Below are 12,632 nucleotides of genomic sequence, written 5' to 3'. Positions count from 1 at the left end.
TGAGTTCCCCCCATAAAAGCATGTTTGTGATTTTTAGGATTTTCCTAACTTTTACTTATTTTCAGAATTCTCAATTTTCTCTGAATCTTTTCTCTGAATTTGGAGATTAAAGTCAATATTATTTGTACTTCGTACACTGGCGTAACACAAGCACTTGGGGCCCCCCTGCAGGTACTTAGACTGGGGCCCCCCACCGCCACCTGCCACGGCCTCCTTACTACTAGCCTACTCCTACTTCTCTCTCTTTATATATATATCCTAATATATATATAGGCCTGTGTGTGTGTGTTTTGATTGCATAAAATAGTGAAAAAGATGCTGCAACTCAGCCCCTGACATCCCATGCCCATTTAATCCATAGGCCTATATAGATGTTTCCAATTTCCGGGTTTCAAAATAAAAGTAAGTTGTTCATGTATCCACTGGCGCAGTATTATTTCATGTAGTGTCTTTCAAAATTGCGACCGGCCGCGGCCGCTCTAGTAGAAATCTAACATGCTGTCGGCGGCCGCTTTGGGGTATAGAGGTAGGGGGCCCGTTCTCATATGAGGGGGGCCGGGGCCCCCCCGCCTCGCGGGGGCTGCGGGGGTATACTTTACGCCAGTGACTTCGTACCACCTCCCACAAAATGTTCTCATGTGGCCCTAATCCTCCTCTGTATTTATACGATCTTTGTATTTTATTTATTATTGTATTTGTTTTTTCTTCCTATATGAGTGAGTCCTCTCGCTGACAGACGATCCTCCTCAGTGTCTCAGCTCGCGCTCTGCAGATTCATCACTCCGACCGGAACATTTAGACTTTTCAGCAGTCTCACTTTACTTTCAAAATTCCCACTTATTTAAAAACATTAAAACGTTAGATGTATTTCAGATATGTGACTTTTTTTCCCAATTCAGACTTTTCAAAGAGTCAGAACTCGTGATTTCCCCCCCCCATTTTTGTCACATCCCAATAGCCTATGATTAGACGATCTTTGTATTTCTTCTCCATTTGAGTCCTCTTGCCGGAACTCGTTTTTTTGGGGGGTTCTCGCGAGAACACACGGCAGGAGGGAAGAAATTCGGTTGTAGGAGAGAGACGAGTCAATGGGGTAGTATTGAATGCTTTTCGGGCGGATCAGCATAAACTGTACTCTGACTGTAACACCATCTCAACTGGCTCAGATGGATGTAATGGGAATGAAATGGAGTGGATGCTATCTAAGGCTGCGAGGCGGGAAAGGGCTTTGAAAGAAGGAGACAGGCTAGAAAGAGCGGGAAGCTGGTCAGATTATAGCGAGGCCAGGGGTAGCACCAAAAAATCAAGAACCGGTCAGGGTGGAAAGGCAGACAACTAACGAACACAAGAGAATGAGTGGAAAGTAATAATCGAATTCAATCAGATGGTGGACACTATCACCCGAGTAAACTGACCAGAGCGATCGAGGATGAGATCGGCCAAATCAAACACCTAGATGTATGAACAATAAGCGAGTGTTGATACACGCAAACAACAAACGTCAGCAAGAACAGAGAATCAACATGTCGACACTCAATGGGGAAGGGATGAACGCGCATATCCCTGGAGCAATGGCAAAGGTGAGAGGAGTACCATTGGGTATGTCTATGGAAGACGTTACAAATGAGATTAAAGGAGGTAAAGTAATTAACGCCACAAGGCTGAAGAGTAATAGGGATGGCTCACTGAAAGAAACCCCATCAGTAGTAGTGCAGTTTGAGAAAACACTCCCTAAATCTGTGCAAATGGGCTACATGAATGACAGTGTAAGAGAATATAGTATACCCAAACCACTTAGTTGTTATGCATGTCAAAGGATAGGGCACACAGCACAGCAGTGTAAAGGAAAATTGAGGTGTGTGAGATGTGGAGGTGAACATGAATATGGAAAATGTGAAAAGGATGCCAAGGTTAAATGTTGTCACTGCGGAGGTGAGCACAGTGCGGCATTTGGAGGCTGTGTAGTGCAGAGAGAAGCCAGAGAGGTCCAGAGAATTAAGATTATGAACAAAGTTTCATATGCAGAGGCAATAAAGAAAGTAAGGGGGGCAGGAACAAACAGGGATTCTAGTGGAATGGCCCAAAGAAATACAGAACAAAGGGACAGTAACACACCAGAAAAGCAGGCCCAAACCCAAGCCCGTGTACCAACTTGTACTCATAAATGTAAAGTAGATAATGAAGAGGTCAGACCAGATAGGGTGGTGGTATGCACAGATTCAATGGCCGTGTTGGAAAGCATTCAGTCAACAACATCTGTCAGAGAAGATTTAACCATTGAACTGAACCATAGTTTGCTAAGACTTCACAGAGGTGACATGGATGTACAGTTCTGTTGGGTACCAGCGCATGAGGGGCTGAAAGGGAATGAGTGTGCTGATAAACTAGCAAAAGGGGCACTACAAAAGGAAATAACAGTACCAGGTCCACTCGGAAAAGGAGAAGGAAAAGCAGTGATTAAGATGAAAGGAAAGGAGATATGGCAGAAAAGGTGGGAGGAAGACCATAAAGGAAAGGGGTACCATAACATACAAAAGTCAGTGATAACAAAGAACTACAAAGAAAGGAGCAGAAGGGAGGACATCATCAGAACCAGACTCAGATTGGATCACACAGGTTTAAATGGCACCATGTTTGTACTGGGGAAAAGGAATAGTGACAGGTGTGGGAACTGTGGAGTGAAAGAACACGTTGGACATATCATACTTCACTGTGCCATGTATGCAGTAGAAAGAGAAAGGCTACATGATAAAGTCCAAGAGGCGGAGAGGGACTGGGATTTAATGGGGATACTGGGAACAGAGGGAGAGGGGGTAAGAGTCACCAGGAAGGCTCGCTTTACTTTTTAAAATACCCAAGGCTGGTGAGCAGAATTTAAGAAACGGTAAATGACATGATGTTACACACTCTTGTACAGTAGGTGGCGGTATGCACCTTAAAGCTGGTTGCGATCCGCCATTAAACCCAAAGAAGAAGAAGAGTCCTCTTGCCAACAGACGAGCCTCTCCACTCAGCTGCTGACCCTCTCACCGGCCGGTGTTTCCATGGAGGTATTATAGGAGGATATCCTAAGGGTGTTTCTGCACCTCTCTGCCGCAGTTTCAGACAGAACACTCGAATGTTTCTTTCCCTGATTCCCTCCTGATGACCGGACCGGAGGCTCTGATCCCAGAGGTTCCCGGAGGATGGAGGGGCTTAGCGGGTCCCGGTTCCTCGGCCCTATGCTCCTCCTCTCCTCCCTGGCGGTTCTGGTGAGCTGCCACCCCGGGACCTGCAAACACCGAGCCCCGCCGCCAGAGGAGGTAAGACCCGGTCTAACTGCAATGCTAAAATAAGTAGCTGCTGCACAATAGAAGCACACGGGATAAGCTAACTAGCATGCTAGCTGCACTAGTGGCTAACGGATTTGTTTATATTGTGTGACAAGAAAACTACATTAGAGTCCCTGCTGTTTGACAACCACAAGAGCAAAACCTTATAATGATTATGACTAAATTGCTTCCATTTTATACAATATTTGTATTAGTTTGTGTGTTATAAATGCAGCTATCTACTGGTTAAATTCGATTTTCTGTACGTTAGCTACCATGCTAATATAAGTAGCTGCAACACAATGGAAGCGGAAGGGATAAGCTAACTAGCATGCTAGCTGTAATAGTGGCTACCTAACGTATTTGTTTACATTACATTGTGTCATAAACCATAAAGATTAAAACCAAGGAGAACAAGAATAGTGCATATATAAAACGTTCATTGTAAGTGTTTATACCTGATATTTATCATGATCAAATTACTTGCATGTTATATATTTGTGTTTGTGTTTGCTGTTAAGTGAGCTGCCATGCTAAGGCCACTCTGATCACGTCCTATTTTCCAATTTTGGATTTTAACAGAACTTTAATTTCAAATATTCCTTTCCCATTTATTCTGAGTTTAATGACAATCCCAACACCAGTGATTCAGGACTCAATCTGCTGTATAGAAATACACAGATGGATTTTGGTATAGCTTCACCAGGTTCTGCTCACCTTAAGCCTGTTTCCCCTAGCAACAACATTAATACTTCCTGCCAGGTCACTTCAAAATAAAAGCGCCATAAATTATACCAGCTAAATATTATATTCACGTTTTCTGTAGTTTTTGTCTTTGGAAGTTAATAATAATATGAACAATCTAACTTTAATTATAAATATATATGATTATTATTATTAAATTACTGTTACTGTACATATTGTTGTCCATCAGGACGGGTCCTTTTGTACATTTAAGTAATTTGTGTAATATCTATCTATTATAATTCATGCAAGCCTATTATTTAATATTTAGCTATTTTTACCTGTTTTCTTTTTCTGTATGAATGTTCCCAGCTGTGGCAGTAATGAAAGACTTCTGATTTCCTTTGTTTCCCTCTCCTCTTGCAGGTTGTCCATCACGTTTACCTGAAGCCTGAGCGGCTGACGAAGAGGAGCTCTCCTGACGACCTTCAGCTGAAGATAAAGATCATCTACGACCACAGCGTGGACCAGTGAGTCCTGCAGCAGAACGTGCATTCACAAATACAGTGTGCATGTAAAATCACAACCCAGGGGCTGAGCAGCTGCATTCACTATATGCGCTGGAGAAAGGGGTCATTGACACCACAGATACATTTCTTTTTTGACAGTTAATGTTGACAGTTTTTATAAATCTCCAACAAAATGCACAAAATAAAGATGAATCAATAACTTCTGTCTCTTTTTCACAGGCTTCCTGCAGACAAGAGGAGGCTGGTAAAGGTGAGGGAGATCGCCAAGCATAGAAAGCCGTTTACAGTCGCTCTATAAAATATTATTGCATCCATTTTTGTTCACATCTGTTTCCAGTAGCAGCTGTTTTGTGTTACAGGATAAGCTGTTTCCTCAGGCCATCGATTACCTGCAGAGGGCCTTTAGTGTGCGGCGCAGGGTCGGCCCGGTGCTGCTCAGCAGGTCAGAACGGCCCTCATGAACAGATCTGTTGTTAAGTTACGGTCTTCTACTGTTCATCGAGTATTTCTATACTATTTAGTTGCACATTCTTACATTTACTCATAATGTTTGTATACATATTTTCTACTATTTTTTTAATGCAATTTCTCAATTAACTGTATATAAATGTATATTTTTCTTTATCTTATTTTCTGTCTTAACATATGTTTGTTATATTTAATCTTTTTATTGCACATTCTTATTTACTTTTTAAGTTTAAATGCATTTATTTTTCATATCTGTTATTATATTAATATTGCACCTTTTTGCATTAATTACACTTATATAATTATTTCTGTGCTATTTATTTAAATTGTATTTTGAACGTTTCACTTCTCTTGTGTTATAGAATATATATTTGAAAATATTTTTATTGCACATTCTTACTTTTATTATGTTTTTTTAACATTTATTGTTATGTTTTATCTGATATTTTAATGCACATTTAACTTGACTGATTAATGCATAATTTAGCTTTAATTTAATTTGTATAAATATTTTTCTAAAAAAAGTTTAATGCCAGTTTCTATTTCGCTGCTGCAACGGAAAACATTTCCAAGTTTGGGATAAATAAAATATTTCTGATTCTGATTAACTTATGATGTTTTCTATTAATATTTGTATACTTTTTTCAGAATCATAATCAGAATACCTCTAATCGTCCCACAGAGGGGAAATGTTCATTGTTACAGCACAAAGAGCCACGGACGGATAATGTTACACCAAGATACTAACAATATACATACAAGAGTCACACAGCTTACAAAATACACAAAGATAAAAGTATGGCAGCCAGATATGTATTGCACAGTCTTTTAATACGGGTTTCATTTCTCATGTTCATATCTTTATTTTATTTCACTTGATAGTTTTATTGCACATTCGTACTTGTACTTATTACGTTAATATAAATACTTGTTTTACACTTAAATGCATTTTTTAATTAACTTAATTAATTCTATAAATGTTTTTACAATATTTCTTAGATTCTATATTCTTGATGCATGTTGCCTGTTCATAGAATATATATTTTAAATATATTTGTAAACCTTTTTATTGCACATTTTGCATTAACTTCTTACATTTATAACATTTACTAATATAGTTTTATTATTCTATTTTAAAATGCAGCAACGGTCTTAAAACCTTTTTCCCCGGGAAGATTTCTGTTTCAGATTTCTAATCATAAAATTCAGAATTCCTTTATGAGCCCCACAGCAATAATAAAAAAGGAAGGCACACATTGATATCAAATAAAGACAAATAAGTACACAACCATGGCGAAAAAATGATGAGCAGCAACTGAAAAATAAGTGACATGAATAACATTAAAGTACTGAGACCTTATAAAGTGTTTGAGCTGAAACGGAGGCTTCGTCCTCTCTTGTCTCCTCTCAGACAATGCTCCACCAACCAGTACCTGAGGAAGAGAGATGACCCGCACCGCTACTGCCAGGACGCCTGTGCAGACGTGACCCGCTGCGGCCCCGTCGTCGTGCCACAGCACCACCTGCAGGTCAGGAGGGCAACTCCCACTTCATGATATATAAGGACAGTTGAAGTTGTTACTCTATTACAAACTATAGGCTACAGATTCACTGATTTGAGTTGGTGCGCCCTCTTGTGGTTGACTGTTGATTCAAAGACACAATGATACACAACTGAAGACATTCAAACGTGACGCTGTTAGCAAATGGAATACACTTTTGTTTATATTGTAACACATTCCTACATATTAGTTGAAATGTACTGTGGGACGATGGACCATTTCCCAGGGCACAGTGTTTGAAAGTCAAGGACATAAAGAGTGTCTCTGCCTTCCCCTGCAGCAATGTAAGGTGTGCAGTGAGTCAGGGAAGTCGTGCGGCCCCGTCGGGCCCCTGGACGGCCCCGGGGTGGAGGGGTCGGACTTCGTTCTGTACGTCAGCGGCATCACCACGGAGCGCTGCGGTCAGGAGAACATCGTGGCCTATGCTGCGTACTGCCAGCTGGAGGCAGAGCTGGACCGGTGGGTTCAGTCTTCTTCTTAAACAGGACGATTTAAAGAGGCTCTGTTCTTCTTCAGTGGTGCTCCCTCTTCTGTAGTGGGTTCTATAAGTGTTAGTGCATGTAAAGGGTCTGCTAAGGCTAAAACTGTCAGGGAATACTGTTACCCCTTTTTTTGTTTCCTCATTTACCCTGAGCCGGATCATCTGCAGAACAACAGATGATCCCTCTCCATGTCTTCATCCTGATCTTACTCCTCGTCTTCAGGCCGATCGCAGGCTATGCAAACCTGTGTCCTGCAATGATCTCCTCCCAGCCTCAGGAGTTTGAAGGGATGCTCTCCACCGTCAAACACGAGATCATCCACGCTCTGGTCGGTACCTCCACCACCACTCCCTCTTAATATGCTGTAATATGCTGCAGTGTTGTGAAGAGGGTTTCTGAGGCTGTTGTTCCTCTTCTGTCCACCAGGGCTTCTCCGCCGGTCTGTTCGCCTTCTACCACGACGACGAGGGGAAACCTCTGACTCCGCGCTTCGCCAGCGGCCTGCCCGCCTTCAACGAGAGGTCTCTTTCTTTGCTTTACGTCCATTACAGAGAGGCAGGTGGGGGAGGGGGATATTATTTAGATTGGGGGGGCGGGGTGAAAGAGCAGAAATGAACTGCAATTTTCCTAACTTTATGTCATTTGTTACATTTATACATTTACAAGTCAATGTGGCCCCTGAGTTCGACCCCCCAGCTCTAACTGAAGGTACCAATACAGAATAGCCAGTATAGAAATGCCTTCTTACCCCAGCATCCGCCCTGTGTGCAGCCTGGGTCTGTACCAGTGGAGCGAGGCGGTGATCCGGAGGGTGGTCCGGCTGTGGGACATCAGAGGGGGAGTGATGGTCCGACACCAGGTCCACATCCTGGTCACCCCCCGAGTGGTGGTGAGAACACACACACACACACACACACACACACACACACACACACACACACACACACACACACACACATTGTCTGCAGCCTTGTTTTTATCCCGTTTTGTTTTTTTCTTCTCTCTGTCTGCAGGAGGAGGCCCGGAGACATTTTAACTGTCCCATCCTGGAGGGCATGGAGCTGGAGAACCAGGGGGGGACGGGGACGGAGCTGAACCACTGGGAGAAGAGACTGCTGGAGGTCTGATACTTTAGAGGGAGCTGGAGGTCAGGTTCTATGTTCTCCTGTAACAGCATGTGCTCTGCTCCTCAGAACGAGGCGATGACTGGCTCCCACACTCAGAACCGGGTTTTCTCGCGGCTCACGCTGGCCCTCATGGAGGACAGCGGCTGGTACCGGGCTAACTACAGCCTGGCTGAGAGGCTGGACTGGGGCCACGGGCTCGGATGCGACTTCGTCATGAAGAGCTGCAAGTTCTGGATGGACCGGCAGAGACAGAGGTCGGCAACACCAAAAATACAATGAAGCAAATATGATATATAATAACGCGTGAAGCAACGATGAGAAGAAAACACAATGAGCTGAGTCTGTCTGTCTGTCTGTCTGTCTGTCTGTCTGTCTGTCTGTCTGTCTGTCTGTCTGTCTGTCTGTCTGTCTGTCTGTCTGTCTGTCTGTCTGTCTGTCTGTCTGTCTGTGTTGCAGGCGTCAGTCTGTGACTCCGTACTGCGACACGGTGCGAGCCTCTCCTCTGCAGCTCACCTGCAGACAGGACCAGCTGGCTGTGGCCGTCTGCAACCTGCAGAGATACAGTGAGGAGCTGCCACTGGAGTACCAGGTGAACACACACACACACACACACACACACCCTGTATAAGATCCAATGTATGGTGCATCAGCTGGAGTTCCCCCTCTCACTTGTACCGTTGTGTGTGTCAGTACTTTGACGGGATCACGGACGTGTCCTCTGATCAGCTGTCGTTGTTCGGGGGGGCGGTGGAGATCGCAGATTTCTGTCCCTTCAGTCAAGAGTTCAGCTGGCATCTGAGCGGAGAGTACCAGAGGAACTCGTACTGCAGAGTGTCCCACAACCAGCCCGGTAACACACCCTCATCCACACGTTCACAACACCCCCCCACTCATACACAACACCCTGACACCCTGTGTGTGTGTGTGTGTGTGTGTGTGTGTGTGTGTGTGTGTGTGTGTGTGTGTGTGTGTGTGTGTGTGTGTGTGTGTGTGTGTGTGTGTGTGTGTGTGTGTGTGTGTGTGTGTGTGTGTGTGTGTGTGTGTGTGTGTGTGTGTGTGTGTGTGTGTGTGTGTGTGTGTGTGTGTGTGTGTGTTCAGACTGGTGGAGGAACTACGGTGCGGAGCAGTATGGATCGGACTCTGTGTGTTTGTACCAGAAGTCGGCTTTCATCATGGAGCAGTGCACCAAGAAGATGACGTACCCAGACTGGGGCTCCGGCTGCTACAAGGTCAGACATTCAAAAAACCAGTACACACACCTCTGAGGTACACACACCTCTGAGGTACACACACTACTGATGTTTCAGGGTGTCTGCAGGTGTGTAGTTCCCCTCTGATGTTTCAGGGTGTCTGCAGGTGTGGTGCTCGACCGGAGGTCTGACGGTGTTCGTTCAGGACCGCTCGTTCCTCTGCGTGCGTACGGGTCAGCTGCTGAGCGTCAGTGTGAGGGTGAACGACTGGGTTTATAACGGCGTGTTGATCTGCCCCGCCTGCACCGACTTCTGCGACCACTGCCCCCCCCCTCACCAGCTCCCGCCCATCAACGCCTCAAGGAGCAACCCCATTGGTCAGTGGCACACGCCCTCTTTTTCCATTCTATTGTTTTCTAATGAAATATAATCAGGACCACATCTTAATGGTATCTTTATTTATTTCTGAACGTTTTTTAATTCCTATTTTCTGTATGTGCTTCAGACCCGTGCTCCGGAGCTCCAGGTTTGCCTTTCACTCTGTGGCTCCTGATGCTCAACCTGCTCTCCCTGGTTGCCGGACTGCAGCGCTGCACCAGCAGCTGACACACACACAAACACAGACACACACGAGCTAAACACTGGGGGACTCTTTTATCTCCTCGTTTATTCCTGACTTCTTCTTCTTCTTCTATGGTTTCTCCATCGTTCCCTCTCCGCTGTCAGGGATCGTTTTACTGTAACAACAACAAACAGCCGACCGAACAATGTTTCTGCTTTTTCTATTGGCTCGTTGTGCAGCTGAAAGCTTCTCTACCCAGAATCCTCAGCTTTGCTGGCACACGGCATCATCCCACTGTTCTATCCATCGAGCCAGATCTGAGAGCTGATTTCTTTGAGACGTCAGCAGAACAGACGGAGTGGTCGTCCGCTCGGTGCTCTCTTCAAGAAGAGTTTCTAACATTTAAAGCTACAACACTTTTTAAAATAAGACTTTTATTCTGAAAAGCGAGCTTCCTCTGAGTGAGTGTGAGGTTAGGAGCAGCAGGAGGTTTACATTTCAAACCGTGTGCGTATAAATATGTCTCTTTCCTAAGCACTCCCTATTTTCAGAGGAGTTGTTATTGACTCTCATTCGAGGAGAGGCTTCAGCGTGGAGACGGTTCACCCCCACCTGTAAGCCGCTTTGGGTAAAAGAGTTGAATAAGGTACATGTAATGTAGAAAATAAAAAGGAAGTGGTCGAGAAGGAGGCGGGGCTTCATACGGTGAATGAACTGCTTCATGACCTCTTATAATAACTTGTCTCTGTGAGGCTTTAACGTCCCCACAGACTGAGGGCCGGAGCAGAGATTACTCGTGTTCTGATATAACGCTGAGAAACAGAGAGGAGAATAAGCCATGCTGTCTGTCACTCAGACGACCCCAACAAACTGCAGTGTGATGATGATGATGATGATGATGATGATGATGATGAGGGGGAAATTGTCAAGAAATTGACGTTCATTTTATCATTTGTTCACAGAAAAGCTAAAGGAGCTCCAAACCAGTTCAGTCCTGTTGCTAGATTTTTAACGCCATGATTTGTCACGACTCAAATGCACTTTGTATCGTCCCATAGCGTGTACGCAGAAAGAATCACACCCTGGAGTTTAAACACCGTGGAGCAGCTTCAGCTCGCTTAAATCTGCTGCTCACTTTCCAGGGTCAGATTTAAAACGTGATGTCATAAAAACAAATGCTGATGGTATTACGTTTGAAATCTGGACCAACTTACCTGAAAGAGAACAAAAGCACACATGGATACAAAATAAATAAGTACAGTGTTAGCTGGTTGGATCCTGCCCTCATCTTCATCACCCCAAAGCATCATGGGAAATGCAGTTTGTTCAGGTTTCCTGTCAGTGACTTTAATGCTGAACTCTTAACGGTGCTTAAAGTCCTTCAGGTTTATCATTTACACACACGTCAAATGAATCTACGGTAGAGGATTACATCTGACTAAAAGTGATTCTATTAATTCTGAGATTTAAAAAAGTCAGAATTCCAACTTTTGAGTTTGATGAAAATGGCATTCTGTTTTCTCAGAATTTTTATTCTGTTTTCTCTGAATTTTGAGTTTTTTGCTCAGAATAAAGAAATCAGATCTAAATCAAAAAGTGTCCCTCATCCTCTGCCGTATTTATGGTGGTTATATTTCGGTGTAGTTTTTCTTGTTGCAGTTGGTGCAGTCTGTAGTTTGAGGACAAAGTGTGTCTCCTGCAGAGATGTGTAGTGCTGGACAGATGATTGTCTGCAGAGTTTTATTCCAGGGACGAGTTCAACAAAAAATAATCTGATGTTTTGAGACTAGATGCTTTTTTTAGTGCGATGGAAGAACTTTATTCATTGGTTTGATTCCAGATGTTGTGTTTAAGCTTTGTCTACATTTGGAAACAGAATTAAGAGGGTTGGAAAGGTCTTTTTAATGATTGTCTTCTTTAGTTTTGAACTGAATTAAAGTTCAGAAGATTTTCTTTAAAACCCCGTAATTTCCTTCTTTTTCTCTAAAAATACAACCTTTTCTAGAAATATATAAAATATGTTTTGCTAGAAATACGACCACGAGTACTACTTTATAAAAAACGTTTCCTGTGGACATACAAAATGAATTCCCATAATATATCAACAACAAATGATCACTTTGTCTGTAAATAATTCACTTGTTTTCCAGAAGAACATTTTTTATTTGTCAAAATATTATGTTTTCCATTTTTTAAATGTCTGATTTTTTCTGATGGGTTGAACAAAACAAGCGGCTGGATTAAAAGCATTTAGATATTTAAGTCCTCATTAATGTTGGTCATTTTGTTCTGTTCCTCCACAGATGTGTCTTTCTATTCAGAATATAATGTGAGTTGGTTTGTTGAACATTGAAGGCGTGCTTCAGGAAGCGTGAGATATTTTCCTGTTCGAACTGATCTTTGTTTTATTTCTATTTTATTTTGTAGAAAAAGGGCTGCTTTTTAAAGACAACAGAGACAGTTGTCTCAATAAACATGTCTGAATCACGGAGTCAGTCTGTTTCTGAAATAATCCAACATATCACAAACATTATCCAGCCGTAGGGTTAGGGTTAGGGTCCGTCTCTTAAAGACATTTCTGATGTCTCATTTCCTTTCAGAAACATTCTCTAATCAGTAAATATTGGTTTTATTCTTCTTCTTATTATTATTTAGCAGATTCAATTAATTTGGTGATATTTAAGCTATATATATATATAAATGTGGAAAATGTTAT

General features: G+C 43.0%; 1 protein-coding gene across 2 annotated transcripts; it reads left to right on the top strand.

The window, feature by feature from the left end:
- The first annotated feature begins 2,957 nt into the window (after nt 1-2,957).
- Nucleotides 2,958-12,407, top strand: lmln (leishmanolysin-like (metallopeptidase M8 family)). Of its 2 annotated transcripts, none has more exons than XM_063887268.1 (16): nt 2,958-3,302; nt 4,422-4,525; nt 4,745-4,775; nt 4,885-4,967; nt 6,405-6,522; nt 6,836-7,014; nt 7,260-7,365; nt 7,464-7,558; nt 7,809-7,926; nt 8,051-8,158; nt 8,231-8,418; nt 8,621-8,753; nt 8,855-9,014; nt 9,263-9,393; nt 9,521-9,731; nt 9,860-12,407. In XM_063887268.1, the coding sequence occupies exons 1-16, from the start codon at nt 3,186-3,188 to the stop codon at nt 9,958-9,960; spliced, it is 1,983 nt and encodes a 660-aa protein (XP_063743338.1). In that variant the 5' UTR covers nt 2,958-3,185; the 3' UTR covers nt 9,961-12,407. The 2 variants fall into 2 exon arrangements, with proteins under 2 accessions (XP_063743338.1, XP_063743337.1); XM_063887267.1 differs by having other exon boundaries at nt 7,791-7,926.
- Nucleotides 12,408-12,632: the final 225 nt, after the last annotated feature.

This window comes from Eleginops maclovinus, chromosome 7, assembly GCF_036324505.1.
Source record: "Eleginops maclovinus isolate JMC-PN-2008 ecotype Puerto Natales chromosome 7, JC_Emac_rtc_rv5, whole genome shotgun sequence".
Classification (NCBI taxonomy): Eukaryota; Metazoa; Chordata; class Actinopteri; order Perciformes; family Eleginopidae; genus Eleginops; species Eleginops maclovinus.
Note: the sequence above shows the minus strand (reverse complement) of the source record. Positions and strands in the feature narration are given on the sequence as shown.